The 26755-nt window shown below is 40.2% G+C and overlaps 1 protein-coding gene across 5 annotated transcripts in view; it reads left to right on the top strand.

Moving 5' to 3' along the window:
* LOC130273601 (collagen alpha-6(VI) chain-like) overlaps positions 1 to 26755 on the top strand; it is a 199568-nt gene that overhangs the window by 45311 nt on the left and 127502 nt on the right. For 2 of the 5 annotated variants that reach the window (XM_056520677.1, XM_056520675.1), the window contains exons 2-3: positions 24320 to 24420; positions 24510 to 25097. In XM_056520677.1, coding sequence (XP_056376652.1) covers positions 24354 to 24420; positions 24510 to 25097 — 655 coding nt within the window. In that variant the 5' untranslated portion in view covers positions 24320 to 24353. Of the gene's footprint in view, positions 1 to 19335; positions 19365 to 24319; positions 24421 to 24509; positions 25098 to 26755 lie in introns of those variants that run through there. The other 3 variants (XM_056520676.1, XM_056520679.1, XM_056520678.1) reach the window with 3 other exon arrangements.

The following is a 26755-nucleotide window of genomic DNA, read 5'->3' as shown; positions in this document are numbered from 1 at the left end:
TGAGATATAAATGTTATACTATGTGAGAAAATGGACCACATCAAACATTATATCCAAGTAAACAACCTAGTAGTGATAGCTTATTAATCATTTATTGAATACTAGCAGAGTACACGATGTTGCCTGGTCTCCCTACCTTAAAGGGGTACTCCACAGGAAACATTTTTTTTTTTTTAAATCAACTCATGCCATAAAATTAAACAGATTTGTAAATTAAGGTATGGAGTAGAAGGCGTCAGCTCACCTGATCCTATCGCATGGCAGAAGACCTCCAACAAAGATACAAAACAGCAATAGCCAGCTATAACTTCACCTTCACCTTCAGTAACTTCACCTTTATTTTCATCCAGATTAAAACATCGACATGGATTCGTCTCAGACACAAATACAATTGCATAAAACTCAGGATACGTCCAGAATGACGCGTTTAAGGTCATGCGACCTTTCATCAGATTTCCAGTGGAGTACCCCTTTAACCTTGTGGGAGAGGAAAAGGGACAATGATGCTTTTGTCCTCATATCCTGTTTACATATCCTGACCTCAAATCCCGTCCTTATATCCCGCACTCATATCCCAACCTTATGTATCGTCCTCAATCCCGTCCTCATATCCCAACCTCATATCCTGTCCTTATATCCCATCCTCATATCCTGTCCTTATATCCCAACCTCATATCCTGTCCTTATATCCCAACCTCATATCCTGTCCTTATATCCCAACCTCATATCCTGTCCTTATATCCCATCCTCATATCCTGTCCTTATATCCCATCCTCAAGCTGGACCAATACACTCACCAGGAGATGGAGAGCAGAGCTTGTGGAGAAAGGTATCAGAAATCACCTGACTTGCATGGGACTTTACACAACAATCCTGACCTTCGCTATTGAGAGTACATTAGAGTCAATTTAACTATGTTATATTTTTAGTTGACATATGAGAAACATATGTATCAAGTTTTATCAAAATATCTTCAACCATTTGGAAATGATACTGGAACATATGTACACACATTACGCTTCTTATATATAGATATTTGAATATATCTGCATTAAAGCCCTAACAGAAGACTTGTGCTTGTGTGATAGTATGTAGGAACACAATCTATTACCACTTGGAAGTGAACACCCAGGCTCTAATTTATTCATACCTTTCCAGAAGATATGCCAGAGGAATGACATAATGCAGAGCAGGCGTATAGCTAAATGGCTAATGGGCCCTTGGCATACATGCACCTTGGGTCCCCTTATTTCCAGAAAGCTTCTAGCAGCAGACCATTTAATGTCTCCTGCTTCTTTGTAGCTATTGAGCTGGGCAGGTAGGGGTCTGGGTACTATTCCTGCTAAACTGGGCAACACAGAATAGCATAAAAAAATATTACCATACATGGCCCTAATAATGAAGTATTAGACAGCCAGATATGTAGGTTCATATTACGTCCATCCAAATAGTAATACAATGCATTCAGGTCTAATGCCATGAAGATTATTGTCTGCCTTCCTGGTGTTCTAGAGTAATAAAGGGGTTAAAGGGGTATTCCAGGAAAGAACTTTTTTTTTAATATCAACTGGCTCCAGAAAGTTAAACAGATTTGTGAATTACTTCTATTAAAAAATCTTAATCCTTTCAATAATTATCAGCTGCTGAAGTTGAGTTGTTGTTTTCTGTCTGGCAACAGTGCTCTCTGCTGACATCTCTGCTTGTCTCGGGAACTGCACAGAGTAGAAAAGGGTTGCTATGGGGATTTGCTTCTAAACTGGGCGGTTCCCGAGACACGTGTCATCAGAGAGCACTTAGAAAAGAACAACTCAACTTCAGCAGCTCATAAGTACTGAAAGGATTACGATTTTTTAATAGAAGTAATTTAAAAATCTGTTTAACTTTCTGGAGCCAGTTGATATATAAAAAAAAGTTTTTTCCTGGATAACCCCTTGGGGGCAGTGAATGGTTTAATGTCAGAATCTTTTGTGGTCTAGGGAAAAACACCTCAGGTTGGGGGCAGTAAAAGTGTTAATGTTTCATACCAGGGGTCTAGGAATTACCCACCACCACCTCATGCTCCAGTGTTGTCCTAACTGGTCATTAGGACAGGGAGGGGATGGGGTTGACCGCACAGCGGACAGTTCTCTGTATGATCAGGATCAGCCTGTATGATCAGCAATTCAGTTCTCTGTTTAATAATTAATGGGGGGGGGGGGGGGAGTGCTATTGTGGTGAGGGAGGCCAGCTTTGGGGCCCAGTCAAAATAGCAACAATTGTGAAGTGCCCTATTTCACTGGGCGATTTCCAGCTGAACAGGCCGATAATCACCCTGTGTAAGACTGTGTTCACACGTTCGAGATTTAATTGCAATTGCTGAATACAAATCCAGGAACAGATCATAAATGGATGACATGTATAAAGGACTTAGACTTCTCTTCCCAAATCCATTCCTGGCTTTAAGCTAAAAAAAAACAGAATTTGTGAACACACTCTAATAGGGCTAGCGATCAGCTGACGAACAAGCACAACAGCTGATTTTAAAAGTTCAAAAATTGTTACTTAACAGGTGCACATTCTCCTATGTAACAAGTAGTGTTGCTCGCGAATATTCGCAATGCGAATTTTATTCGCGAATTTCGCATATTCGCGAATTCGCGAATATTCGCGAATATAGCACTATATATTCGTAATGACGAATATTCGTTTTTGTTTTTTTTTTTACTTTATTTTTTTTTTCACAGTACACATCACAGTGATCATCCCTTTCTGCTTCCAGCTTGTGTGGTGTAAAGAAGGCTCTAATACTACTGTGTGAGACCGGTGTGTGAATTTTCGCAAATGCGAAAATTTGCATATGCTAATTTTCGCATATGCGAAGGTTCGCTTATTTTAATTAATGTATATGCTAATTTTCGCATATGTTAATTTTCCGCATACGCGAATTTACGCAAATGCGAAAATAAATCGAGAATATTACGAATATGCGAATATGCGCGAATATATGACGAATATTCGTCCATATATTCGCGAATATTCGCGAATTCGAATATGGCCTATGCCGCTCAACACTAGTAGCAAGTCGAGTGTGGTCAGACGTTAAAAGGGCTGCTCGAACGATGCAGTGATAGTGTGGTCCTGCGTGCCTAATACCATGTAATATATGCTCATATAGTGTGACAGTTAGTCTAATATGGCCCTTAAACTGAGCCATTAAGATCTAAGACAAGTTTTTCCAGAATTTCAAAGTTTTTCAGAATTACAGTTGACTACAGTAGCCAGTAAATCATTTTTGATCTCTTATTTTCATTTTTCTACTTACTAGTATTGCCTCACTGTTGGGGTATGTTTACACTATGAAACTCTATATGTTTAATTCTGCACTAATCTAACATTGGCGTGAATGGGTTGACCCATTCACACTGTGAAATTTCAGTAGCGGAAAATTGTGCCACAGAAATTCACCCGCCGAAAGAATTAACATATTCATTCTTTGGATAAATTACTATTGAAAGCAATGTAGTCTGTTCAGCCCTAACGGGAAAGCATTTAGTCGGCGGCCACTCATGGGGAATTTCCCATCCAGGCAGAGATTCCGTAGTATGAACCCTAAGTCACCAAATACAGGAGTCTTACTAGGCCTCTTCATTGTATATTGCTGAGCTTAGCAGTCCTCTGTATACAGTATACAGCATGAACTCCCCATTTTCAGGCTTACTGTAGATAAATGTAATGTAGTAAATGTAGTAAGTACATACATTAAAAAACATATTTTAACTTAGCATTTACAAATTATTTTACTTAAAGGGGTACTCCAGTGCTAAGACATCTTATCCCCTATCCAAAGGATAGGGGACCCCACCGCTATCATGGGGGCCGGAGCATTGTGACATCACAGCCCGCCTCTGTGTGATGTCACGCTCTGCCCCCTCAATGCATGCCTATGGGAGGGGGGGGGGGTGACAGCTGCCATGCCCCCTCCCATAGGCTTGCATTGAGGGGGCGGAGCGTGACATCACACGGGGGCGGGGCCATGATGTCACAATGCTCTGGCCCCCGTGATCAACAGTAATCAGACCCAGAGCGAACGCACTCCGGGGACTGATTATAACGGGGTGCTGCTTGCAAGATCACGGGGGTCCCCAGCGGCGGGACCCCCGCGATCAGGCATCTTATCCCCTATCCTTTGGATACGGGATATGATGTCTAAGTGCTGGAGTACCCCTTTAAGGATAACATTTACATATTAGAAACAGAGTTTAACATATCCTGTATGTTTGGGACACTGCTGCTGATCCAGATAAGCTTTACATCATTTTCATCCAGTTCACCCGCACTATAACCCTGTGTATTGGGTTTTGTGCGGGTGAACCGGTTGTCTATTTCCCTTAAAATTAGTACTTAAATCAACAATATATAGTATTCACAGCAGCAACATTTCTGTACCTTCTTTGTACTTTTTCCAGCAATGTGATACATTCAGGCCTGGATATATTTACCCTCAGAGCACTAATCACGATATGATGTACGACATGTCAAAAAGATAGTACAACTTCAAATATTTTCTGATTGAGTTGTTTTTAGTTTTATTGAGATTTTTTCATGGTGGATAATATTTTTGGGATACATAGTTAAAGATTGGTTACTAAGATAAGAACATTATAACATTATAAAAGGTAACAAAAACCCTCAAAACTTGGGGCTATCCATGGACTTCTGAGCATACTGGAAACTTTGGAACCGAAATTGACTATAAGTTTTTTGGCTGATGTTTTATTGAACTGCAAATAGAGTAATTTCTTAAGAGCATACATCTTTTTAGAATGTAGAAGCAATCAATAAATCCCCAATGTAGAACAGTTTATAGTCAGTGGTCAAAAGAAATAATGAATACAACATTTAAATATTTAACCTAGTAAATGTGTTTAACTCATAATGCTGCCCGATGTGCTGCATCGATCCTGGAGTCAGGGGTACAGGATTATTTATTGGTACTCCTATATGTGGGCATGCCTATCTTATTAACTCCCCGCCTTTACAAATGTCATTTTCATAGATGCCTATTTATTTTGAAAGGACTCCGCCTCTTCTCCATTAGACATAGGTGCCCTGTGTTAGACTCCACACTATGGAGAATCGGCACAGAATATCCACAAGGACTTAGGTGAGGATTCTGCTTACAGTATCCTTCTATTGATATTAATTGGATTCTGATTCTTAGTCCACAAGGCAGAAGTCTAGTATTGGAGCAGCTGTATGCTACAGAGGAAATTCTGTTCTTTTTGAATTTCTTTTTTTGTCTTGTCCACAGTGCTCTCTGCTGACACCTGATGTCCGTATCAGGAACTGTCCAGAGCAGGAGAAAATCCCCATTGCAAACCTATGCTGCTCCGGAAAGTTCTTGACACGGACAGAGGTGTCAGCAGAGAGCACTGTGGACAAGACGAAAAAGAAATTCAAAAATAAAAGAATTTCCTCTGTAGCATACAGCTGCTAAAAAGTACTGGAAGGGTAAAGATTTTTTTTAATAGAAGTCATTTACAAATCTGTTTAACTTTCTGGCACCAGTTGATTTAAAAAAAAATGTTTTCCACTGGAGCACCCCTTTAACTTTTCCTCGCTATATTTAGAGATCACTGGGGGTCCCAGCCCTGAGTCCCTAATTGATCATAACTTTTGACAAGGTTCTCTGACATGTGAAAAGTTTTTGAAATTACAGTAAAGCTTTATGACTGCCTCTAGATATGGGGTTTTTACAATCTGATTTAGCATCTGCACGTATCCCTAAATTTTCAAAAAGAAGATCTAATTTCATCAAAAAGTGGATGTGAATGCTACGCTTGTGGTTTGTGCACCTGACTCGTGTGCCTTCAGGCTCATATTCATACCCCAGAGCCTGATTTACACCCCTTCAGCTTTGTATTTACCGACAGCCTAATATACACCTTTTTTTTATGAAATCCCTATTTAATTATTCATTGCAGATAGTCAACCAAATTGAAAAGTCCCTATATCTTAGGAACCAGGGAATTGTTGAAACAGGACACCCAGTGCTATTAATGGTACAAAAGACCACAGGTTCTCTTAAAATTAAGCAAGGGTGTGTTTGGTGGACAGTGTCACATCTTAAAGGGGTACTCCACTGCCTCAGCATTTGGAACATTCTGAGTGTGGGACTCCGGGGCTTGTGATGTCATGGGCACGCCCCTCGTGACGTCACACCAAGCCCCCTTAATGAAACTCTATGGGAGGGGGCGTGACGGTCCTATAGAGGGCATATCCCTTTTGTGAGATTTAGGGGGAAGAGTTTTACAATTTTACAATAAATACAGCCCAAGTCATATAAACTTTTAAATCTGCGCAAATGCATGTAGATAGGACACCTAGTAGGAGGCATTTACTTTTTCACAGCAATTCAAATATCCACTGATAAGTTTTGCTTTTTCCTGGGTTATAAGCTTCTTATAAGCAATGATATTTAAGTAATTGGAACCAATAACAAGCCGTTTATATTATGTCCTTATAAATATTATGTGTGTTAGCTTATCAATGAGTTGTTATTAGTGTTGCTCACGAATATTCGCAATTCGAATATTATTCGCGAATATCACATATTCGCGAATTCGCGAATTTCGCGAATATAGCGCTATATATTCGTAATTACGAATATTCGTTTTTTTTTTTTTTTTTTTTTTTTTTTTTTACAGTACACATCACAGTGATCATCCCTCTCTGCTTCCAGCTTGTGTGGTGTAAAGAAGGCTCTAATACTACTGTGTGAGACTGTCGCGCGAAAATTCGCATATGCGAAAATTAGCACATGCGAATTTTCACATATGCGAATTTTCGCGTATGTTAATTTTGTATATGCTAATATGCACATATGATAGTTTTCGCATACGCGAATGTTCGCATATGCGAAAATAAAACTGGAATATAACGAATATGCGAATATTCGCGAATATATGACGAATATTCGTCCATATATTCGCGAATATTCGCGAATTCGAATATGGCCTATGCCGCTCAACACTAGTTGTTATACAGGAAAAATTATAAATCAAGAAGTTTCGGTTTTCTGCCAATGCTTTAAAAATCACAAATGAAGTTGTTAAAATTTCCACTTCTCTGTATAGCAAATTATTAAAACGGTAGAGCACATAGGGGCTAAGACACAAGTATGGCCTCGTTTTATGTGCTTTCATGGAACAAGAAAGCTTTTGTAGGAATTACTTTGTATTTGTGCTCTCTAGATGATAGAATCCAGGCACAAACCCAAACACCTGCTACACGTGTTAAACCCTGAACTGGAGAGGAGAACTTGGCATTAAATATAGAGAACAAAGGCTGTATTGTCCAGAATGGAAGTGGCTGAGCGCTAGTCTAATATGTAAATAATTGTATCAAAGAGCTTACAGTTATAATAACAAGTCTGGATACAGAATCATGCACATATGCTGTCTGCAAAAACATACTGAGAAAGATTGATACTTTTTAGAAGGTCATTTAGAAGCATATATTAAAATGATACAGAGACAGTGGCAGAAATCTATTTTCCATAAAATATAAAGCAAAAATAAAAAAAGATGTTCTAAAGTTTTGTGTTTATGTTCCCAAAAAAAAAAAAAAAAAAAAAAAGAATGAATACTGCAGCATGTTGAAACAAATACGTTTTTTGTCATTTTTGTCATGGTTAAATTAGTTGTTACCTTAAAGGAGTACTCCAGTGGAAAACATTTTTTTTTTAATAAACTGGTGCCAGAAAGTTAAACAGATTTGTAAATAACTTCTATTAAAAAATCTTAATCCTTTCAGTACTTATGAGCTGCTGAAGTTGAGTTGTTCTTTTCTGTATAAATGCTCTCTAATGACACCTGTCTTGGGAACTGTCCAGAGTAGAAGCAAATCCCATAGCAAATCTCTTCTACTTTGTGCAGTACCCAAGACAAGCAGAGATGTCAGCAGAGAGCACTGTTGCCAGACAAAAATAAGTCAGTTGATATAAAAAGCCAGTTGATATAAAAAAAAATTTTTTTTCCTGGAATACCCCTTTAAAAATCTTAATCCTTCAAGTACTTATCAGCTGCTGTATGTTCCACAGGAAATTCTTTTCTTTTTGAATATATATTCTGTCTGACCACAGTGCTCTCTGTTGACACCTCTGTCCATTTCAGCAACTGTCCACAGCAGGAGAAAATCCCCATAGCAAACCTTTCCTGCTCTGGACAGTTTCTGACATGGACAGAGGTTTCAGCAGAGGTGTAATTTACAAATCTGTTTTACTTTCTTGCACCAGTTGATTTAAAAAAAGAAATGTTTTCCACTGGAGTACCCCTTTAAGACACCTCTGTGTTCGTGCTCATATTTTGTGTGTATTAACCTCTTAAGGACCCAGGGCGTATGGATACGCCCTCACACCCTGGGCCTTAAGGACCCAGGGCGTATCCATACGCCCTGGCGTTTTCCGGTCTCTGCCGCGCGCCGGGCAGAGATCGGAACTGGATGCCTGCTGAAATCCTTCAGCAGGCATCCAGGGCAAACGCCGAGGGGGGCCATGTCTCTGGGACCCGACCGCCCGGTAATTACGCATGATCCCGGCTGTCACAGACAGCCAGGACCATGCTAATGTATAGGAGCGAGGTGGCAAGCCTGCCACCTCCTCCTATACCCTGCGATCTGTCGGTTAGTTAACCGACCAATCGCAGGAGGGGGGGCGGTTACTTCCTCCCGTCCTGCCCGGCCCCTGGATGTCCGGAGAGGACGGGAGGAAGACCGGAGGACGCGGCGGGGGACGGGGGAGTGCTGGGGACCGGCCCCGGTACTTACCTCGTCCCTGAAGACCCGGATCCTGACGGCGGCGGCGGCGACAGGTGAGTAGATCTTCAGCCGCGGTCGGGCCCTTTACAGCAATGCACGTCGCCGTAAAGCGACATGCGTTGCTGTATTGGGACCCTGTAAACTACAACTCCCAGCATGCCCAGACAGCCCTTGACGTCTGGGCATGCTGGGAGTTGCAGTTTTGCAACATCTGGAGGTCCACAGTTTGGAGACCACTGTGTCCTTCCAGATGTTGCAAAACTACACATCATCAGCATGCCCTTACTGTTCAGTCATGCTGGGAGTTGTAGTTCTGTAACATCTGGCCCTGCAGATGTTGCAGAACTACAACTCCCAGCATGCCTGGACAGTTTTGGCATACTGGGAGTTGTAGTTTTGCAACATCTGGAAGGGCACAGATTGGAAACCACTGTATTAGTGGTCTGCAAACTGTAGTCCTCCAGATGTTGCAAAACTACAACTCCGAGCATGCTGGGAGTTGTAGTTCGGCAACATCTGGCTCTAAAGATGTTGCCAACTACTACTCCCAGCATGCTTGAGAATGTTTGGGAGTTGTGGTTTTGCAACAACTGGAGGCACACTGGTTGGGAAACATTGTCTGTTTCCTAACTCAGTGTTTCCCAACCCATGTGCCTCCAGCTGTTGCAAAACTATAACTACCAGCATGCACTGATAGACTGTGCATGCTGGGAGTTGTAGTTTTGCAACAGCTGGAGGTCCCCCCCTTGTGAATGTACAGGGTACATTCACATGGGCAGGGGGCTTACAGTGAGTATCAGGCTGCAAGTTTGCGATGCAGCAAATTTTGCGCGGCAGCTCAAACTCGCTGTAACCCCCCCGCCCATGTGACTGCACCCTAAAAACACTACACTACACTAACACAAAATAAAATAAAAAGTAAAAAACACTACATATACACATACCCCTACACAGCCCCCCTCCCCAATAAAAATGAAAAACGTCTGGCCACTGTTTCCAAAATGGAGCCTCCAGCTGTTGCAAAACAACAACTCCCAGTATTGCTGGACAGGCGTTGACTGTCCAAGCATGCTGGGAGTTTTGCAACAGCTGGAGGCACCCTGTTTGGGAATCACTGGTGTAGAATACCCCTATGTCCACCGCTAAGCAAATCCCTAATTCAGGCCTCAAATGCGCATGGCGCTCTCACTTTGGAGCCCTGTCGTATTTCAAGGCAACATAATAGGGTCACATATGGGGTATCGCCGTACTCGGGAGAAATTGCCTAACAAATTTTGGGGGGCTTTTTCTCCTTTCACCCCTTATGAAAATGTGAAGTTGGGGTCTACACCAGCATGTTAGTGTAAAAAAATAAATTTTTTACACTAACATGCTGGTGTTGCCCTATACTTTTCATTTTGACAAGAGGTAAAAGGGAAAAAAGCCCCCCAAAATTTGTAATGTAATTTCTCCTGAGTACGGAGATTCCCCTATATGTAGGCGTAAAGTGCTCTGGGGGCGCACAACAAGACCCAGAAGGGAGAGTGCACCATGTACATTTGAGGTGATTTGCACAGGGGTGGCTGATTGTTACAGCGGTTTTGACAAATGCAAAAAAAAAAAAAAAACCCACATGTGACCCCATTTTGAAAACTACACCCCTCACGGAATGTAATGAGGGGTGCAGTGAGAATTTACACCCCACTGGTGTCTGACAGATCTTTGGAACAGTGGGCTGTGCAAATTAAAAATGTTGTACAGACCACTGTTCCAAAGATCTGACAGACACCAGTGGGGGTAAATGCTCACTGTACCCCTTGTTACATTCCTCAAGGGGTCTAGTTTCCAAAATGGTATGCCATGTGGGGGTTATTTTGCTGTCCTGGCACCATAGGGGCTTCCTAAATGCGACATCCCCCCCCCCCCCCCCCCCCCGAGCAAAATTTGCTCTCAAAAAGCCAAATATGACTCCTTCTCTTCTGAGCATTGTAGTTCGCTCGTAGTGCACTTCAGGTCAACTTATGGGGTACCTCCATACTCAGAAGAGATGGGGTTTCAAATTTTAGCGGGTATTTTTTGCTATTAACCCTTGCAAAAATGTGAAATTGGGGGGGAACACCCATTTTAATGAAATTTATTTTTTTTTTTTTTAACATATGCAAAAGTCGTGAAACCCGTGTGGGGTATTAAGGCTCACTTAATTCCTTGTTACGTTCCTCAAGGGGTCTAGTTTCCAAAATGGTATGCCATGTGGGTATTTTTTGCTGTCCTGGCACCATAGGGGCTTCCTATATGGGACATGCCCCCGAGCAAAATTTGCTCTCAAAAAGCCAAATATGACTCCTTCTCTTCTGAGCATTGTAATTCGCCTGTAGTGCACTTCAGGTCAACTTATGGGGTACCTCCATACTCAGAAGAGATGGGGTTACAAATTTTGGGGGGTATTTTCTGCTATTAACCCTTGCAAAAATGTGAAATTTGGGGGGAAACACACATTTTAGTGAAATTTTATTTTATTTTTTTACATATGCAAAATTCGTGAAACACATGTGGGGTATTAAGGCTCACTTAAATCCTTGTTACGTTCCTCAAGGGGTCTTGTTTCCAAAATGGTATGGCATGTGTTTTTTTTTTGCTGTTCTGGCACCATAGGGGCTTCCTAAATGCAACATGCCCCCCAAAAACCATTTCAGAATAACGTACTCTCCAAAAATCCCCTTGTCGCTCCTTCGGTTCTGAGCCCTCTACTGCGCCCACCGAACACTTTACATAGACATATGAGGTATGTGCTTACTCGAGAGAAATTGGGCTACAAATATAAGTATACATTTTCTCCTTTTACCCCTCGTAAAAATTCAAAAATTGGGTCTACAAGAACATGCGAGTGTAAAAAATGAAGATTGTGAATTTTCTCCTTCACTTTCCTGCTATTCCTGTGAAACCCCTAAAGGGTTAAAAGACTGACCGAATATCATTTTGTATACTTTGGGGGGTGCAGTTTTTATAATGGGGTCATTTGTGGGGTATTTCTAATATGAAGACCCTTCAAATCCACTTCAAACCTGAACTGGTCCCTGAAAAATAGGGAGTTTGGAAATTTTGTGAAAAATTGGAAAATTGATGCTGAACTTTGAAGCCCTCTGGTGTCTTCCAAAAGTAAAAACTTGTCAATTTTATGATGCCAACATAAAGTAGACATATTGTATATGTGAAAAAAAATTAAAATATTTTGAATATCCATTTTCCTTACAAACAGAGAGCTTCAAAGTTAGAAAAATGCAAAATTTTCACATTTTTCCTAAAATTTTCAAATTTTTCACCAAGAAAGGATGCAAGTTACAATTTTTTTTTACCACTATGTTAAAGTAGAATATGTCACGAAAAAACAATTTCGGAATCAGAATGATAACTAAAAGCATTCCAGAGTTATTAATGTTTAAAGTGACAGTGGTCAGATGTTCAAAAAATGGCCGGGTCCTAAGGTGTAAAATGGCTGGGTCCTTAAGAGGTTAAAGGAGTAGTCCAGTGTGAAAAAAAACGTATCCCTTATTTGCAAGATAGGGATAAGTGTCTGATCATAGGGAGCCCGATCGCTGGGACCCCTGGGATCTCCAAACTCTGGATCTCTGGATCTCTCATAAAAATACATAGAGAGGTTGTGTTGGCCACCGCTTTGTGCAGTGGTCGATACAGCATCATTCATGTGAAAATCCAGGCGCTCGGCAGGAGATTGCGGGGGGGGGATGGTAGCATTCTACATCTTTTCTGTCAGTGCAAAATCTATTTTTATTGGAAGTTAAGGTTGCCATTTTTTATTTATTCCTTTTATATGTTGTACATCTCGGCAAAACATTAACCTCTCTAATAATAAATGATATCTCCTTTTTATAAAAAAATAAAAATAAAACATGGCTTTTAAAAAATAATACCATCCAGAACATAATCCTGTTCAGTTGAAACATCATATTAGTCCAAGCTGAGGCACAGGCTGAGACAAAGTCCAATAAGTGAGGGTGCTCACTCCTGTTCTATTAAACTCCTGCCTGAAAACAAAGAGGATGGGGTTACAGATCAGCACAGCATAGCAGACTCAGGGAGGAAGATGAGTCATGCAGAGTGAGGATATACCCTCACTAAGTCACAGAATAACAAACAGAATGAGTAACAGATAGACAGTATTTGTGAGAGAAATATAGGATCTATAAACAAAGAAATATATATTGAAATGATCAGGATTAGGTACTGAGGAACATCTGACTTATTTTTGTGGGATATGACAGGTACTCTTTAATTTTCCTTTTCAAGCAGCCCATGGGTACATAGATACACTAGAGCAAGAAATATTTGGCAGAGTTCAGCGAATCAGCAGAATCAAACTTTTGAAAAGTTTGTGTAGAAGAATGGGGGTGTTTATGCTTTCTTGGGTTTTTCTCTATCTCTCATAGTGGAAATCCCCCTCTCCACTGTCTGCTTCTTTGTCATTAGATCTCCCTAGCAAACATCTCATATGTCAAGTTTCTCTGCCCAACATTTGCTGGCAGGAAGACAGGAGCGCATGTTGAATTTGGCCCAGATGAACTTTAGATTGGGTCTGCTAAAAATCAGTTTGCTGTAGCACAAAGAATCTGACGAAATTAGATGAAAAGTAAATAAACACACTACATAATGATCCCGTCTGCTTTACAGGGGGAAATAAAAGTGTAACAACACTGAACTATTTTTGGAATAAAACTGATAACATTCCCTCAGCCAGTATTTATTTTATGGATAGAGGATAGAAAAAATGTAGATGAACTGAGTGGCCTAAGGAATGGTGTTTTTACTACTTATCAAGTGCACCAAAATATACAGAACCGAACATTTAACCCCTTAATTACCATCAATATGTGGTCATTGCAGTGATACATTCTAGCCCCCATATTTTAATAGAACGGGTTAAAAAAAACAATACAAATCTCTGTGACAGGGATAGCGATAACTCATGATAGCCGGGCTGCTGATATAACTATCAGGAGTGGAAAATTCTCTGCTCTTGGTAGTTTAACCCCTTGCATCCCTTGCAACCCTTTACATGTGAAAAAAAATTGGGTGAACTGTCACCCCATTGGCAGCCTAGCAACAGGATCTCCAGTTACTATTGGTTTTCCATGGCAGACCTAATGAAGGTCCCAAGGTCTGCCATGAATACACATGCATACAGCTGTGCCTCCAGCACATCTAAATGAATGCTAACAGGCTTAAAACCTGCACTACAATAGTAGTGCAGTATATTATATGAGTGAGCAGGAGATCATCTGCTCTAGTGCTCTTGTGGTATTAACTAAAAATTTATTTTTAATAAAATATCATATAAAAAAAACCCTATCCTCAAATAATAGATAGAAAATGCATGTTCTTCTTACAAAATATATTTTTACAAAAAAATATAACAAAGCATACTTATTTGGTATTGCCATGTCCAAAATGATCCAAACTCTAAAGTGATCTCATTATTTACCTCACATGGTAGACACTATACAAATTATAATTAAAGGGTACCTCTCATCAAATAAACTTTTGATATATTTTAGATTAATGAATGGTGAATAACTTTCCAAAAGCATGTAAATGAAAAGTATGCTTCTTTCTATTGTATTTTTCCAGATCAGTCCTGTCGGAAAGCATTTCTGACTCATGCTGGAGTCCTAAACACTCTGACTGCCAGCCTGCTTTGTTCACAGCCAAACAGGCTGTGAACAAAGCAGGCCGGCAGCTCTGAGTGTTCTCCTTTGTGAACAAAGCAGACTGGCAGTTCGTAGTGTTTAGGACTCCAGCATGAGTCTGAAATGCTTGCTGCCAGGACTGGTAGGGAGACCCCTAGTGCTCATTTCTTCAAAGTGGAAAATTAAATAGAAAGAAGCATATTTTTTAATAACATACAATTGTAAAGTTATTCTGCATACATTAATCTATAATATATCAAAAGTTTTTTTGATGAGAGGTACCCTTTAAACAAAGGATGCTAGAATCACTGTATTTTATTAAACAAGGAAACAGAAATGAAAGTGATCAAGAAGTCATATATACCCTTAAAGGGGTACTCCGCCCCTAGCATCTTATCCCCTATCCAAAGGATAGGGGATAAGATGTCAGGTCACAGGGGTCCCGCTGCTGGGGACCCCTGGGATCTCCGCTGCAGCACCCGCTATCATTACTGCACAGAGCAAACTCATTCTGTGCATAATTACCGGCGATACAGGGGCCGGAGCATAGTGACGTCATGGCTCCACCCCCTCATGATGTCACAGCCCTCCCCCTCAATACAAGTCTATGGAAGGCAGGGACTCCCGTGATCTGACATCTCATCCCCTATCTTTTGGATAGGGCATAAGATGCTAGGGGCGGAGTACCCCTTTAAATGGTACCAATGAAACTATAAAAAGCCTAAAACTACAACAAGTCCCACACAGCTGTGCGAAGAGAAAAATAGAAGAGTTATAGGTCTTGTTTTATTGTGTAAGAAAATTACAATTTTTTTGCAAAATAATAAAATATAAAGAACAACTATTTGAATTTGGTACATATATACAGTACAGACCAAAAGTTTGGACACACCTTCTCATTCAAAGAGTTTTCTTTATTTTCATGACTTTGAATATTGTAGATTCACACTGAAGGCATTAAAACTATGAATTAACACATGTGGAATTATAGACATAAAAAAGTGTGAAACAACTGAAAATATGTCATATTCTAGGTGGAAAGTGTCCCCAAGTGCAGTCACAAAAACCATCAAGAGCTACAAAGAAACTGTCTCACATGCGGACCGTCCCATTAAAAGAAAGACCAAGAGTCACCTCTGCTGCGGAGGATAAGTTCATCCCAGTCACCAACCTCAGAAATCGCAGGTTAACAGCAGCTCAGATTAGAGACCAGGTCTATGCCACACAGAGTTCTAGCAGCAGACACATCTCTAGAACAACTGTTAAGAGGAGACTGTGTGAATCAGGCCTTCATGGTAGAATATCTGTTAGGAAACCACTGCTAAGGACAGGCAACAAGCAGAAGAGACTTGTTTGGGCTAAAGAACACAAGGAATGGACATTAGACCAGTGGAAATCTGTGCTTTGGTCTGATGAGTCCAAATTTGAGATCTTTGGTTCCAACCACCGTGTCTTTGTGCGACGCAGAAAAGGTGAACGCCTGGTTCCCACCGTGAAGCATGGAGGAGGAGGTGTGATGGTGTGGGGGTGCTTTGCTGGTGACATTGTTGGGGATTTATTCAAAATTGAAGGCATACTGAACCAGCATGGCTACCCCAGCATCTTGCAGCGGCATGCTATTCCCTCCGGTTTGCGTTTAGTTGGACCATCATTTATTTTTCAACAGGACAATGACCCCAAACACACCTCCAGGCTGTATAAGTGCTATTTGACCAAGAAGGAGAGTGATAGGGTGCTGCGCCAGATGACCTGAACCCACAGTCACCAGACCTGAACCAATGAAGGCAAAAGGGCCAACAAGTGCTAAGCATCTCTGGGAACTCCTTCAAGACTGTTGGAAGACCATTTCAGGTGACTACCTCTTGAAGCTCATCAAGAGAATGCCAAGAGTATGCAAAGCAGTAATCAAAGCAAAAGGTGGCTACTTTAAAGAACCTAGAATATGACATATTTTCAGTTGTTTCACCCTTTTTCGTTATGTATTTAATTCCACATGTATTACTTCATAGTTTTGATGCCTTCAATGTGAATCTACAATTTTCATAGTCATGAAAATAAAGAAAACTCTTTGAATGAGAAGGTGTGTCCAAACTTTTGGTCTGTACTGTATGTATAGCTGAAATTGTACTTTCCTAGACAATAAAGTTAGAATGGAATTTCTACTGAACAATGGGGAAGATTTATCAAAAGTTTTGCAGAGGAAAAGTTGACCAGTTGACCATAGCAACCAATCAGATCACTTCTTTCATTTTTGAAAAGGCCTATAAAAAATGAAAGAAGCAATTTGATTGGTTGCTTTGGGCAACTGGTCAACTTTTCCTCTGTACAGGTTTTGCTTAATCTCCATAAATAACTTTTAAACGAAAAAAAAAAAAAGAGGAAGCTCTAAGCCTGTCTCAGAAAGTAAGTGTTAGGATATGTTCCGTGTGGACACTCTGCAAACTGAAGGCTTTATGCTGGCGCTAGGACCACACAGAAATGTGCTGTCTTATAGATGGCTATGCATTCCATGTGGAGTCCGCAGAAAGAATGAATGTGTTCATTCTCTCTGCAGTCGCGGAAATTGGAATTTCCGCTGCAGAAACATCTGGCATGGAAATTTCAGTGTAGCAGAATCCCGTTGAATTCAACGGGACTCTGCTGCAGCGGAATTTCTGTGCTGTAATTCCAAGCGGAATTCTGTACGGAAATTCCAATGTGGGAACATGGCCTTAGTCTAGTGTAGAGTGTGGAGGGGAGAGGAACAAATTAGCCTCTCTCCCTATAACAGTGAGAGAGCCAGGATAGGTTGGGACTATACCACCTTCTGCTGAGAACATCATCTTGGTCATCTCTACCTGGTTGCACCTGAGAGTAGATGGAGAAACAGTAAGTGAGCAAAGCCTGCACAAGGGTTAAATAGCATCATCCTAGGACCTCAGTGGCCTCAATACATCCGCCCTGCTGTTGAGAACAGAAGCACAGGTTTTGAGTACAGACTTACTTTGGTACAAATTGGGAGCCAACTAGCTAGGATCTGCTCCAGGGCATTCTACAAAGATGGCAAGTGACAAGCACATGATCTAGAGTAAAGAGAACAAGCTCCAGGTAACCTAGTTCACACCAGCTTTGTGAGTTACCCTGCTCCAGCCATAACCTGCATATTATATTGTTCCAGAGACTATATGCCTCCATTTGTGGAAGAATGAGTTGTTCCACTAAACACTGTTACCTCTTTTAATGATCACAGTGTTTGGCCTCCTTACTTCATTTCACCATAACACAAACTCCAAAATGTCATCAGGCCAGACACTATGCAGAGTGTGCCCAGGAGAAACTACAACCACCATTATCTTCAGTGCAGCCCCCTCATCACCATACCCAACTATAAATTGTGGTCCCTGTAAAAGTCCTTAAGCCACTGTGATCAGCATGACACAGACTGTGACTGACAGTAGAGTTCAAGTCCCACCCACCCCATAGGCACTATTATGTTATATCAATGTGCATGCAAGTGCTTGGATCCTGTCCCAGCAGCTCATAGGCTGTAGCCTTAAAGTGTCTGCAGTCTTTGTAAATAAATAACAGAGCAAAGAGGTGACAGCATCCAGCATTTGCATTCACTTCCAGGCAGTGCAACAGAGAAGTGGTAACTGGTAACTATAAAAGCAAGTACAATAAGCGATTGTGTGAGCTGGCGATCGTATGAAAGTATACAAGTGTGTGAAAGTATAAAAATGAGGGGGACTTAAAATTAAGGGACTTTAAATTCAGGGAGTTTAATTGAAATCTTTTGCTTCTGTGCTTATTTTTACAATCCCCAAAACCAAGATGGCCTCCATGTTGGAAAATGCAGTCCAGTGTACATCTTGCATGATGTATGCAATCCTTGAATGGCAGTTTGAGGGTGCATATTGTTGTGCTAGATGTGTGTGAGTTGTTCATTTGGAAGCCCAGATCCTGGATCTAGAGGAGCAACTGGCAACACTGAGACGAATTGGCAATTTGGAGAGGAGTCTGCTGCTCACTGGGCAAGTACTCTCTGGGGTAGAGGTGGGGGGAGGATAGTGGGATGGAGGTGCAGGACAGTCAGGTAGCTAGCATGGTTACAGTTAGAAAATGGGGTAGAGGGAAAAGTGTCAGGGAGGCTAGTAGTGAACTGGCACACCCCAACAAGTTTGCCTGGTTGGCAGATGAGGGGGATGCTATTTCAGAGCTGGCAGTACTGCAGCAGGAATCTGCCTTTGACCGCCAGGGGGGCGTCTGCTCCAGTAAGGAATGGAAGGAGGAGTGCAGGGGTGCAAGTTTAAATGTCCCAATTCACAAGAAGTTATAATTAATGACTTCTCTTCTGTAAGAATAAAGACCAATGCATGCAGTGCCTCACGTAACCACAAAACGAACACGTTAAGTGACCGTGAAGAAGCATGCTTTTCATGTGCTTCACTATATGGCACCCAACGCACAATTAGGAGCGGCAATACTTATACTTTCCATAGTGTTGTGTTCTGCTATTATAGGGAACCCATGGGTAACCTAGCCTCTCACTGATCAGGGATTAAGTAAATATGTTTTTTGCAGGACTAGAGACACTTGTATAAGTGAAGGGAATGGAGGGTCAATAGTTCAAGACTGAAGCTGCAATCCATTGGAAAAACTGCTGCCATTCAGCTAAGGCTATAAAAACTTGTAAACTCTGATTGTTAGCTTAAACTTTAAACATGTCTATGGGATTCTACTAGGGAAATCATGTTTTATAATAAATGCCCCTTCCTGGATCCTCCCACTGCTCTATCTTCACCAGCAGATCAGCACACAAAAAGGAGAAGGCAGCAGCTTCTGCCCAACTACCTCTCTCTGCTAGAAGAGCTTAGAAGAACTTGGTGGAACAGCTTATTGGATTCAACTGTAAGTGTTTATAAATACATTCACATATTAATACAGAGGAGTCAGGGAGTCGGAGTCGGAAGTACAAAAAACTGCGGAGTCGGAACATTTATCTACCAACTCCACAGCCCTAGTAAGAGGTAGCTGGAGTGTCCTTAAAAATGATATCAGGGACTTAGGCGGCAAACTTAAGGCAAAGGCCTCAAAGGTAATACTTTCTGAAATATTACCTGCACCACGAGCCACACCAGAGAGGTAGCGGGAGATTAGGGAGGTAAACAAGTGGCTCAGAAGCTGGTGTAGGAAGAAGGGGTTTGGATTCATGGAGAACTGGGCGGACTTCTCTGTCGGATACCAGCTCTACCATAGGGATGGGCTGCACCTCAATGGGGAGGGTGCTGCTGTGCTTGGGGAGAAGATGGCCAGAAGAGTGGAGGAGTGTTTAAACTAAGGACTGGGGGTGGGAACCTATAACATAGAGGGCGAAGATAGCGTAGATAGAGAGGTGGGACTTATTAATGTACTTGGGGGTGGAGCAGAGGGAGGGGTTAGAACAGTTAATAGGGATAGGCTTCATAGGAAGAAAAAACATATACCATTAAATTGCATGTTGACTAATGCCAGAAGTCTGTCCAATAAAACAGAGGAACTGGAGTTGATAGGAGAATAGGATGTCTGAGAAGAATTATGACATAGTGGGTGTAACTGAAACATGGTTGGACGATAGCTATGATTGGGCGGTCAACATACAGGGTTATAGTCCATTCAGGAAGGATCAGACAAAATGAAAAGGGGGAGGAGTTTGCTTTTATGTAAAGTCCAATATGAAGGCCGCACTGTGGGAGGATATACGGGAGGGAAACAATAATGTGGAGTCATTATGGGTAGAATTATATAGAGATAAAAATAAAAAAAATTCTAATGGGATTTGCTATAAGCCACCAAAAATAATGGAAGATTCAGAAGATCAATTACTGAGGCAAATAAACAAGGAAGCAAATCAAAATGATGTGATAATAATGGGGGGACTTTAACTATCCTGATATAAACTGGGAGACTGAGACCTGTGAATTTCATAAAGGAAACAGGTTTCTGACCATAGCTAAAGACAATTATCTGTCCCAATTGGTGCAGGGCCCAACCTCCTGGATTTAATATTAACTAACAGACCTAATAGAGTAACTAATGTGCAGGTAGATCATACAACTAGGATCATAATATAATACATTATAGCTTGTCCTGCCATAAGGGAATCTCTCGAGGGGCCACAAAAACAATGAACTTTAGGAAGGCAAACTTTGATCAACTCAGAGAAGCCCTTAACAATAAAAATTGGGATAATGTCTTAAAAAACAAGAATACTGACACTAGGTAGGAGACTTTTAAAAATATCTTAAATTCTCTCTGTAAGATATATATATATATATATATATATATATATATATATATATATATATATATAAAACAATGGCGCAGCACTCCAAAATTGCAAAAAAGTGTAAAAAATTTTATTCCTTCATGTCAAAATTCAAAGCGACGTTTCAGCTCCCCACTGGAGCTTTTTTCAAGCATGCTTGAAAAAAGCTCCAGTGGGGAGCTGAAACGTCGCTTTGAATTTTGACATGAAGGAATAAATTTTTTAACACTTTTTTGCAATTTTGGAGTGCTGCACCATTGTTTTCTATTGTCTGCAGGGTTGGACTGGGACTAAAAGGCAGCCCTGGCACATAAATCCCAGCAGCCCATATATAATATTACAAGTCCTATTGAGTCCCTTCTATTAGATGATTGTCCAGCTCTAAGATAAGCAACCTGTAGAGTGTTCTTTGAGCACTGAGCTTAAGGCTTTGGCCCCAGGCTGTGTACATGATGCTTTCATTAATCTTTTCTGGTAATGAATACCTACCTTACATTGACACTGTTGGCCTGAGAAGTGCTTCTGGATGACACCTTCTTACTCCCACTGGTGCCGAATGAGAAGAGGTGGCACCAAGCAGCTAAAGGGAATAAGAAGAAGATGGCTCGTTGGAATTTGGTTCCAGCACTGCTGGCCTAGCAACAGTGCTGCCACAGAAATATTATTTAAAAAAAAAAAGGGAAGAAAGGTCCTCATGGGCTGTGTAGGGTGGGGTTTGAAACTTGCAGTGCTTTTGAATGATGCTACGTTGACTCATGTCGGGTGGGGGGGGGGTTGCTCCGCACTGGAGTGCCAATGCCAGGACACACTAGGGCACTGTTACAGAGATGTGCATCACCAATGCTAGCCACTTCCTAGCCCTTTACTGCACTGCCTAGGGACTGGCCCAAAATGGGGATCGGCCCATCTGATATTAGCCAAAAATGGACAGTCGAGTCCTGGTTGTCTTTGAGCATTTAGACATCTCAGTCAACAAAGTCAGAGAAGGAGAAGCAGGAGGAGGCATTGTTTTAGCACACACAGCAACCATAGAGATAAAAATAATGTTGTTGTTTTTTTTGTATAGGTAAGCTTTAACACCAGCATTTCTACTGTAGACCACAAATACAAGCAATGATATAATTTAGTTAGAATGTCAGAATAATAATAGGATTAGCTGACATTATTTATTAGTATCATTTGCCTCATATTCCCAGAACTCTACTGCTCTCCATGGTCCTGAAATACTTGTCCAGGATTACCAGGTAATGAACAAATGAACCATCACTAAGTTAGTTTGCTATTGAAGGTTACAACAGTTTTTTTTTATTTTATTTTTTGCATTATTTATATTCAACAACATTGCACTCAGATTGCATTCAGTTTTATTAATTTATCTCCCCAAAATGGCTCACAATCTCCTCATCTTTATGGACACACACAAAAATATGCATATACCGTATACATATATACACACACACACACAGGTCAGTTAAATTTGTAACAATTTGTGTTACTTTTAGATGAAATCACATTTAGGTTGAATTCAGTTTTACTGGTTCTTACAAAATGCTTGAAAAAATAAACCATACAAAATGAATAAGTACCTAATCGCTGGGGGGGTCCAACAGCAAGAATCCTCTCAGCGATCTCCTATGCGAGGTCCCCGGCTCTCATCTCAGCTTGCAAGGACTGCCAATTCTCCTCAGCATGATCTGGCCCCTACTCCCAAACATGTGCTCTTACTGAACAGAAGTGATGGCCCGCTCAGCCAATCACTGGCTGAGACAGGGTCCCCTCTCATCTTTTTCACTGTTTTGACTATGGAGCCTTGGGCAGTAGTGTTGCAAATTAAAGAGATTATGCACTTTATAAAAACGCGTTCTTTTTCTAAAGGATAGGGGATAAGTGTCTGATCGCAGGGGTCTGGCCACTGGGAACCCCTGTGATCTCCTGGATGACGGGACCCTGACGGAACCCTCAGCCGATGGTTGGCTAAACGGTTCCAACTGAAGATTCTTTACAGATTGTATTATTTGCCTTATGTCTTAAATGTGAACAATCAGATTCAGACTTAACACATTCATTATAGGCCTGCCCTGAGATTTTCAGATTTTGGAGGGTCATATTTAAGAAAAGAAAATAAAAAACAAAGATATTACATTTTTAACTAAGTTGGCAATTTATGGTTAATATAGTTTATGGTTGGCAATAGATTTTGCATATAATTTCCTGTATTAGTTTATGGGAAGATGTGGTGCTAGGAGAGCTGATGAGGGGAAGGCACCCTTTTGAGAAATAATGCTGCAGGCATAATAAATTAAGGAAATAGCGAGTGCAACAAAAGTTTGTTCAGCCCCATTCATATGTAAAATGTAATGCCCATTTTACCAAATTAGCATCTTCAGTATTTGTACTCTGTTGGGAGCCCCGGGAGAGATACACTCTTTAGGGTATCACTTTTAATTGTAGCAGAAAATAGGTCACTTTTGTGATCCAGTGGTTGTCCTAAAATTTGCAAGTGGACTTTGCAGTAGATTTTAGTACTATATAATTGAAATTGCTTTCAAGAACTGAGAACATTTTAGACCTATCTACTGGGGCATGACCCAACCATTGGATTTACTTAACCTGGGCTAAGACTTTAAAATCCAATAAGGTCTAAGACACCAACATGACATCACATTTTAAGTGAGATTGTGCATAGCAGATTAAGTTATAGTCTGAAGCTTCTGGATATACCATAAATCAAGTAAATGCATAGGAGAGTGACACACCTAACAAGGTATCAAGTTTAAGGTCTAAGGCCAAATTGTTAGACCTAAGACCTAAAATTATTAGAGACTGATTTGCAAATACCTCTAAATCCTTGAAGATATCCATGTCCTAATGGAACTGCCCTGATTATGAAAAATATTTGTTAGCAAAAAAGACTCGAGAAGCATATAAAAAAGACACTTAATATCATGTAGCAACTTTTTTGTGCAATTTTGACTTATAGAAAAGCAGACCTGCCCCATTCTATGCTGCCCTTAATTACATGCAGACCACAGAGCAGAACTACTAGGGGATACATCCCACTATGAGCAAGTTGTGCCTTTATATCACATTTATAGGAACCTCATGGATGGGACTAAAATTCTTCACAATGATGGGTATTGTACTATTACAATAAATAGGGAAAAGTTGTCAATTTGAAGCAGTGTCTGGTGATCCATCTTGCCGAATCTGGCAGCGTAGAGGAGCCATCATAGAAGCTAATCTCCACCAATAGCTAAGGGGAACTTAAACATTAGAAATAGTGCTACCCCCATGTATACACACATAGCAGCTTATCCTGAAAAGCTTCCTGAAATTATAGACAGTCTTTAAGTGCTTCACATTAAAGTAAATCTCCACCTATGATCATCAGGTCCCTTTTAAGTCTAAAATTCTTAATGATTTTTTTCTAAATATTCTAAATATATTTTATGCCATTCTGTGTTACAATATGTTTTTTTATGTATCTATATGTACCTACCTTTTCAATATTGTTATGTTACTAACATTTGTCTTGCTTACTATACATTTTTACCTTTAGAACCCTTCGATAATTACATTGTGGTGCTCTCAAAATGAGATTCCTTTTTGGCTTATTTCTGATGGCTAGCTGGCTGGAGCTATCATCTAGTCAAGATACTGGTAAGCCTATCAATGCAAAATACTGGTCATCAAATGCATGGGTTCCTCCTTGATCTATTTCATTTCTAATTTGTTCTTTGTGATTACAGTCCCGGAATATGCAGATCTTGTATTTCTGGTGGATAATTCAAATAATATGGGAAAAAATGTCTTCAACCAAGTGAAAACCTTTATATCAAGAACAGTTTCTCAAATGCAAATAGGTGTTAACCAATATCGAATTGCTTTAGCACATTACAATGATGACCTAAATGTTGATTTCTCTCTATCTACCTTCAAAGCAAAAAACCCCATAATAAATTATATTAAAAATAAGTTTGATTTTGGCGGAGGGTCATTAATGACGGGTAATGCCCTTGGCAAAATAAAGGAATCCTTATTTAATGAAATAAATTTAAGAGATAAATCAAAGTATCCACCAGTTCTTGTTGTGATCACGTCTGGGCCTTCTCTAGATGATGTTCAATTATCAGCTGATGCTTTAAAACAGGAAAGTGTCAGGATTATTACAATGGGACTAAAGAATGCCTCTAAAAATCAGCTGGAAGCAATGGCTACATCACCCACGCTTGCTTTTATGATAAACAATGTCCGAGAGCTAACTACATTTTCAAAGGATATGGTCACCACAATTCAAGATGTGGTTAAAAATAACTATTATTTGCCAAGCACACAAGGTGAGAGCATGTCAACTATTTTCCTTTATTTGTCCCTTCCTCTTTAATAGATTAACATCTACTGGAAAGGACATAAAGAAGAGTCCAGCAAGAGCACATTATAATAACCACCAAAACCTTAACAAATGCTATAAAAATAGAGCATGCACCTTCAAGTCACAACTTCCTAGCCATAACTTCTCAGTTAAACTTAACTTGTACACAGAACTCTTTTCTCTCACAAATAATAAAATGTAACTTGTTAACCTTTACTAGTTCAGCCTTCAATAACAAAACACTAAAAGATCTTTTCAGACTTTTTTTTTTCACTGCATGTAAGAAGTCATAATGAATACTACATTTAAAGTAATAATCTAAAATTAACATTAACATGACATGTGCACTAGTAAAGAAAATGTTGAAATAATAATTTCAAATCATAAAATTTTTTCAATGATCATGTGGTAAACAAAGATTATGATATTATTATTCAGATTAAAATGTGTCATTGTAAAAAGCTTCTATAGGTTGTGTTTATATCTAATAAAAAATTCTGTTGTAGATTTGTCTGTAAAATTTTTTATTTTGCATCTGAATTTTTCCCTTAATCGGATAAAAAAAAAAAACCTATATGGCCTAAGGCCGAGTTCACACACACACACACAGTAACTTTAAAAGTAAAATACAGCCATAAAATCAGCTTAAAGGAGATGTCCGGTGCTCACTTTTCTTATTTTATCCGTTCCGGGCGGAAAAATAAAAGAAAACAAATTTTCTCTTACCTGCCTAGGCTCCCCCGGTGTTTCAGTACAGGTGTTCGGTCCCCGGGCTGTATTCTTCTTACTTCCTGTTAGCCCGGCACGTCACACGCAGCTTCAACCTATCACCGGCCGCAGCGATGTCCCGCCTCGGCCAGTGATAGGCTGAAGCTCCGTGTGACGTGCCAGGCTAACAGGAAGTAAGAAGAATACAGCCCAGGGACCGAACGCCTGTACCGGAGCACCGGGGGAGCGTAGGCAGGCAAGAGAAAGCTTATTTTCTTTTTTTTTTTGCAACCCGGAACGGATACAATAAGAAAAGTGAGCACCGGACATGTCCTTTAAAAGAACTATTTTATATAATATTGTGCACTTCGAAAGTCTCTGGAAAAGTTGCCGTCAATGCATACAATGTTCAAAAAAGTCTGTAATTCCAACATAGTATTATTAAACAATGCATGCACTGATGCCCGCTTTTCCATAGGCTTTCATTACGCACATTGTAAGATTAAAAACATGTCTGTTTTTAAAAAGATTTTACAGCCGTATTTTGCTTTAAATTTTTTAATGTGGGGACCCAGCCTAATTTAAAATGTTCACAAATTCTGCCAGTGATAAATTAAGCATGAAAATACAAATTCTTGCTTTTAGCCAAATATTTTCTTTTAACTTTCAAAAATAATATCTATATGCATTAATACTAATGAGCAGTTTTCTGCATTATACCACATTTTTACAGAAATCCTTTTTAAGCTTTTCATTAAGAAGACTACTGACAGTTTAAAGGGGTACTCCGGTGAAAACCTTTTTTTTTTTTTTTTTTTTTTTTTTTAATCCACTGGTGCCAGAAAGTTAAACAGATTTGTAAATTACTTCTATTAAAAAATCTGAATCCTTCCTGTACTTATTAGCTGCTGAATA

Source organism: Hyla sarda, chromosome 5 (assembly GCF_029499605.1).
Source record: "Hyla sarda isolate aHylSar1 chromosome 5, aHylSar1.hap1, whole genome shotgun sequence".
NCBI lineage: Eukaryota > Metazoa > Chordata > Amphibia > Anura > Hylidae > Hyla > Hyla sarda.
Note: the sequence above shows the minus strand (reverse complement) of the source record. Positions and strands in the feature narration are given on the sequence as shown.